The 15,821-nt window shown below is 46.2% G+C and overlaps 1 protein-coding gene across 5 annotated transcripts in view; it reads left to right on the forward strand.

Annotated features, from left to right (window-relative positions):
* The window catches only part of bltp3b (bridge-like lipid transfer protein family member 3B), a 217,589-nt gene that overhangs the window by 78,969 nt on the left and 122,799 nt on the right, over positions 1-15,821 (forward strand). For all 5 annotated transcript variants that reach the window (XR_011934062.1, XM_072471539.1, XM_072471540.1 and 2 more), the window contains one exon: positions 7,537-7,575. Coding sequence is in view for 3 of the 5 variants with exons in the window: in XM_072471539.1 (XP_072327640.1) it covers positions 7,537-7,575 (39 nt within the window). In the remaining 2 variants the exon portion in view is untranslated. The remainder of the gene's footprint in view (positions 1-7,536; positions 7,576-15,821) is intronic.

A 15,821-nucleotide genomic window follows, 5' to 3' on the forward strand; every position in this document is an offset into this window, starting at 1 on the left:
GGTTTGACCCGGGCCTTCACCACCCGCGAAATCACTCCCGTCACTCCCTTCCAGTGCCGGGCACGCCCAAAACATGTGCGTGGTTTGCCGGGCTCCCGCCGCACCTCCCACATTTGTCCTCCACTCCAAAGAACCTGCTCAATCTTGCTCCCGTTATGTGTGCTCTATGTAGCACCTTAAATTGAATCAGGCTAAGCCTGGCGCATGAGGAAGAGGAATTTACCCTGCTTAGGGCATCAGCCCACATACCCTCCTCTATCTCCTCCCCTAGTTCTTCTTCCCACTTTCCTTTTAGTTCGCCCACCGACTCCTCCCCCTCTTCCCTCACCTCTCGGTAAATCTCTGACACCTTGCCCTCTCCGACCCACACCCCTGAAAGCACCCTGTCCTGTATCCCCTGTGTCGGGAGCAATGGAAATTCCCTCACCTGTTGTCTAGTAAACGCCCTCACCTGCATATATCTCAAGAAATTTCCCCGGGGCAACTTATACTTTTCCTCCAATGCTCCCAAGCTCGCAAAAGTCCCATCTATAAATAAATCTCCCACCCTCCTAATTCCCAACTGGTACCAGCTCTGAAATCCTCCATCTATTCTTCCTGGGGCGAACCTATGGTTGTTCCTGATTGGGGACCCCACCAGGGCTCCCCGCACCCCTCTCTGTCGCCTCCACTGTCCCCAGATATTCAATGTTGCCGCCACCACCGGGTTCGTGGTAAACTTTTTAGGTGAGATCGGTAGCGGCGCCGTCACCAGCGCCTCTAAACTCGTCCCTTTACAGGACTTTCTCTCCAGTCTTTCCCACGCCGCTCCCTCACCCTCCATCATCCATTTACGTATCATTGCCACATTGGCAGCCCAATAGTAATCGCCCAAGTTCGGTAGTGCCAATCCTCCTCTGTCCCTACTACGCTGAAGGAACCCCCTCCTTACTCTCGGAACCCTCCCTGCCCACACGAAGCTCGCGATGCTCCTGTCTATTTTATTAAAAAAGGTCTTGGTAATTAGTATAGGGAGACATTGAAATACAAATAAGAACCTCGGGAGGACCATCATCTTAATTGCTTGCACCCTGCCCGCCAGCGATAGAGGCTGCATGTCCCACCTCTTGAAGTCCTCCTCCATTTGTTCTACCAACCGTGTCAGATTAAGTCTGTGCAAGATTCCCCAGCTCCTAGCGATCTGAATCCCCAGGTATCGGAAGTTTCTTTCCACTTTCCTTAGAGGCAAGCCTTCTATCTCTCTACTCTGGTCCCCTGGATGTATCACAAATAATTCACTCTTCCCCATGTTTAGCCTATACCCCGAGAAATCCCCGAACCCCCTCAAAATTCGCATAACCTCTATCATCCCCCCCGTTGGGTCCGACACGTATAACAATAGGTCATCCACGTATAACGAGACTCGGTGTTCTTCTCCCCCTCTAATCACCCCTCTCCATTTCCTGGAGTCTCAACGCCATGGCCAGAGGTTCAATTGCCAACGCGAACAACAATGGAGACAGCGGGCATCCCTGTCTTGTTCCCCTATATAGTCGGAAATACCCCGATCTATGTCGACCTGTAACTACGCTTGCCGTTGGAGCCCCATAAAGAAGTCTAACCCAGCTAATAAACCCGTACCCAAACCCAAACCTCCTTAACACTTCCCATAAATACTCCCACTCCACCCTATCAAATGCCTTCTCTGCGTCCATTGCCGCCACTATCTCTGCCTCCCCCTCCACTGGGGGCATCATTATCACCCCTAATAGTCGTTGCATGTTAACATTCAGTTGTCTCCCTTTTACGAACCCTGTCTGGTCTTCGTGCACCACCCCCGGGACACAGGTTATAAATAACTTTGAAACAAAATACCCGGAGACCTTGTTTATCGTGGCGAACGATTTTTGACCAGGCCAATGTCAAAAGTGTATTTCCAAAATTTTACCCACACACAAGATAGACAAACAGGAGTGGAAAGGGATAATAAGAATAATAATAAGGATTAAGGTCAAAAGATAAGAGTCCTTGCTTGATATGATCTCTTTAGTGCACTTTGTTTGGAGTATGAGTTTGGACTAAAGTCTCCGGTTTACATCCTGTAATCGCCCTTCTTTGCAGTTTAGCAGTATATCCTACTCGCAGCTTTTCCAGGAGAGGCCCCTGGCTTCACATCAGTCTGTTCTGCAGGGAGTGTTATCAGATTCTTGATTCTCCTTGCATAAGCCTTTTCTGCAAAGAGAGCTGGATCCCACAGTGGCATTTTGGTGAGAAGTCACTGGTTATTTCTGGAGAAAAAAGTGGGAAAAAGAGAGGTCTTCTCTCTTAGCTGCCAAAGCGAAACTGAAAGCTCTTTAGATCTCTGAGCCATTTCAAGGGGAACAGATCCAATCACCACCTATTACTGGGCAGAGCACCGTCTTTTAGGTCTATTCATTGGCCACCAGCCAAATCAGTCAAACCAAGTCATCGCTGTTGTCAGCCAATCTGCAATCACCAGGGTAAATCAGCACAGCCCTTTCTGGATTCTTCTGTTTTGAATTAAAGGCACAGGCCACTTTCTTTCAAGACACATGCCCATTAATCATCCATGGATCAAAAATGTAACAGAAAAAAAAAATCAAATAAAGGGGAAATAAAACACTTATTGTAGACATACAGCCAGAGGGTTTCCATGCAGTTTCCACTCCACAGGTGTACCCTGGCTGAAAGGTCTTACAGAGCGATCTTTCCCGATTGCGCCTCTGCCGCTGGCTGCCCCAAGCTTTAGTGCATCCCTCAGCATGTAATCCTGAACCTTGGAATGTGCCAGTCTGCTGCTACTCCGTCATGGGCAACTCTTTGCACTGGAAGACCAAGTTTTAGCCAGACCCAAGAGTGACTTTCACCGATCTACAAGCATGATGATCCTTCAGCTGAAGTTGATATTTGTATTGGTGTGGGCCCCTGGGAATAGCCTGTAGAGCACAGAGCCCTGCATCACACAACTGCTCAGGGTGAACCTTGACAAAAGCCATTTCTCTCCAGACCTTTTTTGTCCAGGCACATTCCAGAATGAGGTGACTAACAGCCTCTTCCCCATCAGAGTCACCTCGAAGGCAATGTGTAGAGGGGCTGAGACTCTGGGCGTGTAGGAAGGATCTGACGGGGAGGACCTTTTTTACCACCAAACTACGCCTTGGTGCCCTTTTGAGATGATGAAGCATCCTGCCCAATGACTGACAGTCTCCACAGGGACCAATCCAACACGATCCATCATCTCTTCCTGCAGGGAACATTACGTGCAGACCATGACCTGATGGACTTGAGGTCAAAGGTGCTTCTCTGTATAAACCTCTGGTGGTATAGCACGATTCAACTACTTGGAGCTTTCCACAGCAGCATAGCCAGAACATCCTTCACAACACCGGGAACATCCTTCACAACACTGGGAACAAGTAAAACCTCAGCACCCAGTGACACCTGTGTTTGATGAGGCTTTACACAAAGCTTGATGCAGCCACACACAAAGGTGAGGTGATGTTGGACATGTTTATTCCCTCTTTTATCTAAAAGTTTGTACACCGTGTCACTGAAACCACGATCCATTTTCAATCTGCAAATAGGTGGAAGATGGCTCGGGTGATTGTCACAGCAAAGGAGTGAGGAATGGGCCAAACCTGTGCCACGTACAGCAATACCAAGAGTGCCTCACATCTTGGACTAGGTTCTTAACCTGCAATGGAAAGGGTGCATTGCTCCCACATGCCCAGTTGTTTTGTTTGACCATAGCTTCTCACGCCTTCCAGTTTCTAGCCTCCGGGCCCTATGAAGCTTATCTTCAGTACCTTCAGGTAGTCTGACGTGACTGTGAAGGGACAAATGGTCAGTTAGCCCAGTTCCTAAAGAACATGGCCTCACTCTTGCCATGATTTACCATGATTTCCGAGGTCAGTTTGAAATGGTCACAGATGCTTATCAGATTGTGCACCCGACAGTGGTTCCGAGCTGAGGCAGTGCCATCGTCCATATTCAGGGAGGCTTTGACCGGTATGTCTCAACTACCTTGGATCATCACTTCCTTTATGCCTGAACGCTTTCTGGTAGACTCAGCAAAGGGTTCTGTGCAACACAAGCAGGACAAGGGAGAGGGGGGCAGCCCAGCCATTCCGTATGACTTTCTCCAACCGACCAAAGTCACGTTTATTGGCTTCGGCAACAATGTCCTTGTGAGCTGTGGCTTTATACCCGTTTCTGACCCTGGTCTCTTGATATGCAAGGTAATTTCTTGAATTGGGTCATCTGATTGGGTTTCAGTGCCTTATCAGACCCATCATAGCTATTCAAGACTATCTGCTTGTGGTCATTGCCTGCTCTCAGCAGGGAGTCTCCAGGTGTATACTAGCAATGGATGTAATATCTGAATCTTGATGAGGCAAGAAGAAAGCCATTCACGCATACGGAGAGGTGAATCACGCATACGCACGGAGAATCGACGGGTTCCAGGCCACGCATGTGCAGGGCCAACAAGCTGCAGCCGCACAAGCCTACACCCCTACCGGTCGCGCCTGGAAACATTGCGCCGGCCGTTCTGGACCATGTACCCGACCACCCTGACCTCACAACCCATCCACTGGCCACCCCCCTCACCGCTCCCCCCAGTCCTCGCAGAAGCCCACCGCCGAGTGTGGCGGCGCTGGACACTGTCCGTAGCTGGCACGCCAGGATCCCGACAGCTGGAACTACATGTGGCCCACGCCATCGGGAACTCGGCCTATCAGGGGTGGAGCACCGCGAGAGGGCCGGCTGATGACTCGCAATGGTGTTGCGACTGCGCCCACCATGCATCCCGATCTTGTCGATTTGGAGGGGGTAGAGCATCGCAAACCGGGGCCTGTCCTCTTTCCGGCACGGAAGCCATTCTCTGCCTGATCGCTGATCCCGATTTCGGCTTCAGGCTATGGAGAATTCCGCCCACTGTGTCTGGTGGTGAGCCACTGCCTCAGTGTCATATCCTAGTCTGTGTGCGTGACAAGGGATATTACAAATGCCTTCCACATCATCAATTGTTTTGGACAACGAAACAGAGTTAGCATTTTGAGTCTGTATAACTCTTGAAAAAATTATTCCCAAAAACTTTACATAGCAAAATGCATAATGTTCATTACATACCCAAATTAGTAAATGAAGGAAATATTTTTCAAGAACTCCATTCCAGTGAGTTATAATTCTCAAATGTGCTGTTTGAAGGTTGGTTATTATGAAAACAATTGTGATTCCTAACATAAAGATAATGAAAATCCTGCAATTTTTAGAGCAAATATTATTTTCACTAAAAGTTTTCTAAAGAAATTCCTTGCATTTATATATCCCTATTCACGACTTCAATGTCACAAAGCACTTACCAATCGTTGAAGTACTTTGGGAGTGCAGATACTGGTGTAATACAAGAAAATCAGGATCCAATTTATGTACAAGGTCCCACAAACATCAATGAGATTAATGATGACAACATCTGCTTTTGTTTGTTGAGGACTAAATGTTGCCCAGCACACGAGGTGAACTCCCTTGTTTTTTTTTCAAATAGCGATGTTTACCTGAGAAGCTGATTTAACATCCCATTTGAAAGATGGCATGTCCCGACAGTGCACCACCATCTCAGTCTTAAACTGATTTACGAGCCTAGATTCTGCATGTCTCTGAAATTCACGATCTAATGACTTAGAAGAATGTTGCCATACAGTCAAGGCTGAGATCATTGGCAGAAACATGTATTTCTTAATCAAGTAATAAATTTGGCCTTTATAAGAATAAAACACACAGACTCTTGTGCTGATTTCTTTTGCAGCACTAAGACTCACGTCCTCAATTTATTTTTCTAAAATATACTTTTCATAAAATCTGTTGAAATACATTAGGTAATTTTGAATTCAAAATGTTACACAAAGTGTAATAGAATTGGTTAGCACTGCTGCCTCGCAGCGCCAGGGACCTGTGTTCAATTCTGGTCTTGGGTGACTATCTATGTGGAATTTGCATGTCCTCCCTGTGTCTCTGTGGATTTCCTCTGGATGCTCCAGTTTCCTTCCACAGCCCAAAGATGTGCAGTTTAGGTGGATTGGCTGTGCTAACTTGCCCCTTATAGTTCAAAGATGTGTAGGTTAGGTGGATTGGCTATGAGCAATGTGCGGGATCATGGGGATAGGGCAGGGGAGTGGGCCTAGAGAGGGTGGTCTTTTGGAGGATCGGTGCAAACTCAATGGACTGAATGGCCCCCTTCTGCACTTTAGGGATTCTATGATTCTAATTCAACTTTTCTTCATACAACGTGTTCCTCTTTGAGGTGTTCCAATGCAATTTCAATACTTTTGATATTCACAATGTCCATTCCATGTCAGACATACAGCCCGGGGGGCTGTGTACAATTTCAATTCCCTGGGTGTACTATGGCTGAAAGTCCTTGAGGACCTGAATATGCTGAATGCAAGAAGTTTACACTGAAATTCCTACCCAATGGCTTCCAGCTTTTCCATTGTTGAAATAAACACAAATAAAACTACATGCTTCAGATGAAGCAACATATTAAACCATGAAACATACCTGTTCCATTTTATGTCCTTTTTAAAAATAAAAAAAACTTTTTACTTCGATTTTACTATTTTCTAATCAATTTGATTTAACATTGTATTCAACTAAAAAGTTAACTCTCAAAATATTTTAAAAGTATAAATGACAAAACAAGGTTTTGATTGGCTAACAAGCTTTAGTGGTCAAAGAGGTGTTTGGAAAGGAGAGTCGAAAAATGGTTTATTTCCGTAAGGAAAGTACATGCAACGGTCCTAGTCCCAGCCCGGCCAACTCTTCAGCTCGGCTCCTACCTGGGCTGGCTTTTGTGGCAATGAATCAACAAGCCCGCTAAAGGATCTCTGCCCCTCAGCGGGGGTGCACGTATTCTATGAGGCTCATGGGGAGATTAATTGGCCTGGTCTCATGGGGGTCATAAGCTTAAAAGCCATTTTGTAAAACAAAACTGACCAGCAGAGCAGTGATGATTGACACTATAATTGTATCAAGAGGAAGGACCTGATCGCAAGACACATGGGCTATCCTGCATGATCAGTAGTCCTTTGTTTATTAAAGTGCACCTGAATCCTATCATTTCAATGACTTTAGTGCTCCTAACACTGTAACCTCAATTGCTGAACACCAGTACCTTAAATAAAATTAGAAAATACTGGAAAAAAATCAGCAGGTTGGGCAGCATCAGTGAAGAGAGAAACCCAAGTTAACATTTGAGGTCTGTGGGTTTCAGATCTGTGGTTAAACATTTTCTGTTTTTATTTCAGATTTTTAGCATCCACAATGCTCTGCTCTTTCCTATCAGTGTCAGTTCTAGGATAAATGGTCTGAAGCTGATTTTAAGACGGTTAAATTTGTGGAGCGTAATGTTTGTAAGAACGTTTGAGAACAAGACCCATTATAGAACATTGCCAGAATATTTCATTTGAAGTTTGGAAGGGCAGTACAATTGCAGAAACTGAAAGCTTAACTGATCAACATATTCTGTCTCTCTTGCAGATACATTGGACCAAATTAAAGACGCACCCAATCTGTCTGGTAAATTTTCATTTTATGATCATTATTAAATGTGAACAAAGCTTATTGTGTCAGGTGGTCTAAATTCTGTCAGGAGAGAAGAATTTAAGAAATTGGAACAGGCGTGGGAATTTGACCTTTTGAGCCTCCTGATCTTACTCGTGTTCTTGTACGATCTCCTGGCCTCTTGATTCCCTTGGTGTCCAAAAGTCTATCATTCTATGACGAGCTCCCTAATTTGAGACTCTGATCCCTTGCCCTAGAATTTCCAGCCAAGGGAAGCATGCTCTCAGCAACAACTGCCGAACCCATTAACAATTTTACATGTTTCAATGAGATCACTCTAATTCTTGTAAACGCCCTACTCATTGCAATCTCTCCTCCTATGACAGTTTCCTCATCCCAGAGGTCAGTGTGGTGAACCTTTATTGCACTCACTTCCTGAGTTAAGAAGACCAATGCTGTGTACAGTGGTGTGGCCCAACCAAAGCCTTATGTCATTGCAGTGGGACTTCTTCACTCTTATACTTCACTCCCTTTGTTAATAAAAGTCAACATCCCATTTTGTTTTCCTAATTGTTTGCTGCCCTGTGTGTTAACTTTGATTTTTTTTTTTTAACCATAATACCCATGCCTCTCTGCCAATATTTTCCAGTCTCTCCATTTAGAAAATTGTCTAACTTCACTTTCATCCACATTGTAGTCCATCTGCCATGTTCTTGTCCACTCGCATAACCCATCTAAATCATTTTGCAGCTTACTTTACCCCCTAACCTAGCTTTGACACAGGCCATCGCTTATCTAAATCATTGATATAGATTGTAAATAGCTATGTTCCAAGCACTAATCTTTTGCAATATTTCACTCGTTACTGGCTGTAAATCAAAAATGGACCTATTCTATTGTGTTTTCTTTTTTTTTTAATAATATTTTTTTATTCTACATTTTCACATTTTCCTTCAGAATGTACACCCCACCCACAAACAGTAAATGGTAACAAATACAAAATCAATCCCCTTAACAATACCAATGATCCCATCCTCCCACCACCCCAAACAATGGCCCATCTGTCAATATATGCATCCAATAAACCAAACCCTCCCACGGTGGAAACAAAAAACAAAGGAGAAAAATAAAAAGGAGTCCGGGACCGTTGACCTATAGAGTCCACTCTCTCCCTCTTCCCCCCACCCCCCCCCACCCCACCCCATCCCAACACTCAACACCATCCAACCTCTGAAAGAGTACCGTACATGATACCCAAGAGTTATACACCCCCCCCCCCCCCCCCCCCCCCCCGCCCGCCCAAAGTCTACAGCTCCTCCCATCCGCTGCCTCTTGTAAAACTCCTCCTCCCAACCTCGATTCCGTCCCCCCCCCCCCCCCCCCCCCAACTTTCCACCCCGGCTAGACCACTTGGACCCTGTTCTGCCAGGCTCCAATGGCCGCAGCCCCTCCCCCCCACCTCACTCCCGTTCACTGGCCAGCTTAAACCGGCCAGCGTGGAGGCCCCCGCCCGGGTCCCTTTCCCCCTTGCCCGGCCCTAGGAAAGCCTAGAGATCCCCTTTTAGCACGCACACCCCGCATATCCACCTACACCCCAAAGAGCCCTCATTTCGAGTGAAAGTCCCATCACTTCCCTTGTCCAAATATATACAACATTGGCTCATTTAGCCCAAACACCCGCACACAGTGAAACAAAAAAGAAGAAAATACAGTCATGAGGTTACATCGGCACATGGCCATTTCTCAATTTGTCAGTTCTGCCACAGCCCTTCTGCCTTCGCAAATTCTTCCGCTGCTTCCGCCGTTCCAAAATAAAAATCCCTGAGCTTATAAGTCACCCGCAGCTTCGCTGGATATACAATGCCGCACTGCACCTTGCTAATGTACAGTGCCCTCTTCACCCGGTTGAAGGCAGCCCGCCTCCTTGCCAGCTCCACTGTAAAGTCCTGGTATACACATATACCAGCTCCAGCCCACTGCACCACCCGCTTCTGCTTGGCCCAGCGCAGGACCTTCCCCTTCACACTGTACCTACTGAAGCACAGAATCACTGCCCTTGGCGGCTCACTCGCCTTTGGTACAGGCCTCCACGACCGATGAGCCCGATCCAGTTCATATCGGGAGGGATCCTCCCCCAATAGTTTTGCCAGCATCGTGGCAAAATACTCAGTCGGCTTCGGGCCTTCAACTCCTTCGGGCAGCCCCACAATCCTCAAATTCTGTTGCCTGGATCGGTTTTCCAGGTCTGCCATTTTTCCTCGCATATCCTTGTTAATGTCCATCACCTTCCGCATCTCCTTCCCCATCGAGGCAAGTTGATCACCGTGCTGCAATAACGTCTCCTCCACTTCCTTCAGTGCCTCCCCTTGCTCTCGCACCCCCGCCACTGCGCTTGCCACCGCCGTCATCACCGGGGAAATCGCCTCCTCCACCAGCGCACTCAAAACCTCCCTCATCTCCTTCCTCGTTTCTCCATGTATTTTGTAAACTGCCTTTTGAATTCCGCAGCCATCACCTTAGTTATTTCTTCAGCCGTAAGCAATGCGGCCTCCCCTGGTGCTCCAGCCTCCATTTTCTTTTCTGACCCCGCGGTGACCTTTCCACTCCCCGACGGACTTTCAGCTGCTTTTTTCACGGCCGTTTTTTTGCTGGTCTTCGACATTCCCCTCCTCTGCTGTCTCCCGACTTTTACTGCCTTTGCTGGCCCGAGGACCAGGCGTTAACCCCCGACAATGCCACTCCCGAACGGGAGCCCTCCAACGCGCGGCTGCCTCCCGCCTGCCGTCACCGGAAGTCTCTATTGTGTTTTCTAACCATTAACCAATCCTCAGTCCATGCTAATATATTATACCTAATCTCTCAAACCCTAATTTAGTGCAACAACTACATGTGCTTATTGAATGCTGTTTGAAAATCTAAATAGACCATATCTACTGGTTCAACCTTATCCTACCATTAGTTGCAAAAGTTGTAACAGTACCGTCAAACAAGATTTTCCTTTCTTTTAATCTGTATTGATTCTGCCCATTCATATTATGGTTTTCTGAGTACTCTGTTATAAGGTCCCGAACAATAGGTTCTGGCATTTTCCCGAATACTGATGTCAGGCTGTTAATATATCAGTTTCCTCACAGTGGTTCCCCCATTAGTTACTACTGACTGTCATTCAATGTTTTCTCTCTCCTTTCTTGAACAGCAAGGTTATGTTTTCTATCTGCCAATCCAGGACCTAGGGAATTCTGGATGTTCAAATCCAATACATGGACATCTCTGCACCCAACTCCTTGACATGTCTCGGTAATGAGTTTCTGGGGATTTATTGGCTTTTACTTCCAATACTATTTCTTTACAAAACTTACATCTTTCAGTTTTTCATTTCATGAGACCCTTGCTTCCCCATAACCTTTAGAATGTTTTTCTCTTCTACCATGTTTATCATTGCTTATCTACTGTCATATTGTGTAAGCTTGTTTCCCAATCTACCTCAGCTGATTCTCCCCCTCATATCTACATAATTTGCTTTGTTCAGGCTTTGAACTTGACTAAATCACTCTCAAATGCAATATAAAATTCATCATATGATCACTTTTCTGTAGGAGCTCCTTTATGACAAATTATTCCTGTCTCACTACACAATACCAGATTAAAATAGCCTGCCCCTGAGTTGGCCCCGTTAAATATTGATCCAGAGAACTATCTTGAATGTTTTCCATGAACTCGTTCTCCACAGTTTCTGTAAATTTGGTTGGCTCGGTCTATATGATGATTAAAATCCCCTATGATTATCATATCTCCTTTGTTGCATCCACCTCTAGTTTTCTGGTTTATACTCTGTCCAACACAACTACTGGTGGGGAGAATTTAAACTACTCCCATTATTGTTTACTGCCTCTTGTTATTTCTTAGCTCTATCTGAATTGATTCTGCATTTAGATTTTTCCAAGTTAAGGTCTTTTCTGTTTAATTCATTATCCCTTCCTTTATCATAAGGAGACCCCCTATGCCTTTGCCATTTTTCTATCGCTACTAAAACTAAAATTATATCCAATTCCCAACTTCAACCATTGCTCCTCAAGCTTTCTTAGTCGAGCTACATTGTTGGTTTTATCTATATTGGTGGTTTCTACATGGACCATGGAAACTGCACTCTCCCCTTTCCACTCTCAAGTTCTTCTTTAACTTTAATCCTGACATCTGTCAGCCAACAAAACTAATGGAACTCCATATGCGACTGTGTGTGTTCCTCTAACTATACTGACCATATCACCTCCACATTCTGTTTCACTTTCCCCCTACTTGAATGGCACTTAAACCATTGGCCATGGACCATTTGTGCATCCACCCTGCAGACCTTGCCCAATCCACTATCTGTGCATCCCCACACCAGCAGTAACAACTTCATATCTGTTGATGAGGAGAATGGCCCAGGCTCCTCCAGCACTGTACGTGGGGTCCCCTTACCTATCTGACTCAAAGCCTCGTGTTCCTAACCATTAACCAGGCCTCCACCACTATATAACCAAAGGTTTGGAACTGCCTCTTGAATCAAAGTACTCAGATACGTCAGTACCCCCTCACTGATCCCTTGTAATATGACAATTCTGAATGAACTCAGTTTCCTCAAGGTACAAACATTTACAGTATATGTGGTTGTGTAGAATTGCTAGGCTGTGCACAAGCTCCCATATGCTGCATTGTACACCCACTGCACTGCCACCCCTATCTAAACGTGTTTTATTTATTTAATTAATTCAAGTTTATGTATTTAATCACTTAATTTATTTATTTATGCTAACTTGCAAACTTAACCCCATTGCTCCTCCTTGTGCTATGGTGTCATGTGGCCATGTAATTTCTCCTCCTCTGTCATTCAAATCTCTGTTATGGTGATCTGCGACACTTCTGTTTAAATACTTACACTGTTTTGGTGCCTGTCATTCTCCTTAGGACGTAGCACTACAGGAGTTGATACAAAAACCGGTCTATGAGAGGGGAAGGTTAATATGTTCATTATTTAGTGCAGCAATAACATCCTTATGGCTGGGAATAATTATTGTGGGTGCCATTATATATTTTTTCTCTCAATTAAGGGGCAATTTAGCGTAGTCAATCCACCTACCCTGCACGTCTTTTGGGTTGTGGGGTTGAGACCTGTGGTGCTATACATACACTACACCTAGCTAGACACTAGAGGGAACACCAGAGACATGACACACAGACAGTCAACCAATAGGTCAGTAAGATAGGACACGACCAATGGGCAGTCACGATACACACAGAGGTGACACTACCACAGGAGGGCAATATACCAATAAAAGGGCACATCACACATGCTCAGTCTCTTTCCAGTGGAGACTCTCAGTGAGCACAGACACAGGGTTGATTGAAACACATCACGCCCCCCACGTGGATTGTAGCAAACTGGTTAGTCAGTCTGAGTAGCTATAGCAGGATTAACAGTAGCGTCGAATCCAAGTAGGAGAATTGTTAATTGTTCAATAAACGTGTTGAAGCTATCTCCAAGTCTGAACCTTCCTTTGTCAGAGAGTGCACATCAAGGAAGCAGCTTATGCCATGACAAGAGCATAACAAAAGATGATACCAGAAGTGGACTGTTAAATCCATATAGTTTCAACTGAGCGAACAGTGACAACCAGCAACAAATGCCAGGCAAGATGATGTTCGGGATTCCGATTCCACAGCAGCTCCAGTACCAAGGCAATCTCAGTGAAAACTGGCGTTGGTTCCGGCAGAGATTCGAGATCTACCTGGTAGCGTGCGACCTAGATGGCATGGCGGATGCAGAGAAAATAAAGCTTCTACTTACCATCACGGGTCCAGAAGCAGCTGAAATCTTCCAGACCTTCAAATACTCAAAGGGGCAAAACAAGAGCGATTTCCAGGCAGTCCTGGACAAATTCCAAGAATTCTGCGAGGAACATACAAGAAGAAAAGGTAAAAGAGGCGCCAAAACTCTCCGAGAGGTAGGCTGGCAGCAACGAACGGCAGTTTTGAATTGCAGCCATCTTGGGAAAGGTGCTGCACATGCGCAGTTACGCGAAGAGCGCACAGAACGGGAAGGTCCGTTTGCGCTTGTGCGAGAAGCCGCGCATGCGCAATTGAAAAGAAAGCCCCAAGTAAAGGAACAGCAATATGCGCAATCGCTTCCTACGCTCTACGTCACAAGCGTCATGATGTCAGAGGCCCCGGACCACGCCCACTTAAAGGGGAAATGTCCCAAAACACGGAAAAAAACTCTAAGCCGTAAAACAAGATTCTTTCACCTGGAATGACAGCACAATGCCTGGAATTCGACCAGTAGCTGAAAGTAACCTCCGCAGAACCCTGCAACAAGCAGTAAGCATCGCCCAAAGAGATGATACAGTCTTTAAAGACTATGACTCAGACCTTGAATTCTTCTTTGGACATCGCGAGCCCAATGCCAGCTCTGACACAAAACGTGATGATATGGTCTTGGAAGACAATGACTCAGACGAAGCTTTCACCTTGGGAGGCTACCCCAGTACCAAATCCGAACCGCAACTAGACGTGTTGCACATTGACGACCCCGACGACGGGTTCTTCGGATTTGAGGATCTTCAGCCCAGCAAATATGACATCCCGACTCGTGAGTGCAGGATTATGCTGCGGCCTGACACCAAGAGACAGAGAGCGGTACAAGCCCACACAGAGCGGCCTGCTGCCACACAGAGTGGTCCACGCACCGCGAAAGGTCCCCGACTCCCCACACAAGGCGATGAAAGACTCCACAGCGAGCTCGTGGACAGACTCCACGATAGAAGCAACGCAAGACACCACAGCGCAGTCCTTATATGAACAAGAAGTGACTCGAGTGACGCAATCCTCCACAGCGAGCTCGTGGACAGATTCCACGATAGAAGCAACGCAAGACTCCAGAGCGCAGTCCTTGCATGAACAAGAAGTGATGATAGTTTCCACTGAGAGACCAATGCACGATTCCACACAAGGAATGCTGCAAGTCTTCACAGAGGGAGTGACACAAGCCTCTACAGCAAGCTCGTGGACAGCCTCCATGATAGAAGCAATGCAAGGCTCCAAAGCGCAGTTCTTGCATGAACAAGACCATGAGGGTCTAGCAACCTCCTCTGAGCAACCAGCAGCAGGACATGCAAGTCTGCCACGCTCAAATGAACAACAGAAAGACTATGACAGTCTGCCACGCTCAAGCAGACTATGACAGTCCACCCAGATTATTTGAGCCACCAGAAGAAGACTGATGGTCTACCCAGCTCATGTGAACGACAAGAAGACACTGAGGCTCTACCCACTGTATGTGAGACAAGTGACGACGGCATCCCACTTCCCATACCAGATGTGCAACGTGACAGACCTCAGCTAGTGTGTACAGAGGCACTCGACAATCACAGTGAGACTACTGGTGACTTCGGTGACACCACGTTACTTCAAACCTCATTCGCTCGAGCCTCTCCGCAAGCAAATGCATTCCTGACTGTTTTGACCCCGGACGGGGAGCATCACAAAACTTAAGACGATTCAAGTGAACCTGAAATGACTCCGGACGTGGAGCATCAAGAAATCTCGGCTGACTCAAGTGAACCTGCAGTGACTCCGGACGGGAAGCATCAAGAAACCAAAGCTGATTCAGGTGAACCAGAAAGGGCTCCAGACGGGGAGCATCGACAAACCAAAACTGACTCAGGTGAAACAGACCAGACTCCAGACGGGGAGCATCGACAAGCCAAAGCTGATTCAAGTAAGCCGGACATGACTCAAGACGGGGAGCGCCACGAACTCTGTGACGGCACGCTTAAGAAAACAGCAGATGCCACAAAGCACGCTGACACGAGTAACTGTGTGAAGGACTCGAATTATCCACAGAGTGTGGTCCTTGAGCACAGCAAACACGGCAACAAAACCAACCACAACAACAACATCAAACAAACGTACCAAAGGCAACAACGTCGACAACAAGCACGACAAACACAACGCCAATGGAACTACAACTGGTACAACTCTGCAAATGAGGCACACTTACTGTTACTGAAAATGTCTTCATGTACTTTGCAAGGAACCGGAGCATTTAGTTTAAATGAAGGGTTTCTTATCACTTAAATTACGCTACTATAATTAGGATATGGAAATACATTTCTTGTTAATGCATTGCATGTGCAGTACGAGTGTCATTTTGGAAATGCACACCTCCAGGCACGATCAGATATCCATTTATTCAAAGACTGTAAAGGCACAGTTAAGTGCTC

This window comes from Scyliorhinus torazame, chromosome 13 (genome assembly GCF_047496885.1).
Source record: "Scyliorhinus torazame isolate Kashiwa2021f chromosome 13, sScyTor2.1, whole genome shotgun sequence".
NCBI lineage: Eukaryota > Metazoa > Chordata > Chondrichthyes > Carcharhiniformes > Scyliorhinidae > Scyliorhinus > Scyliorhinus torazame.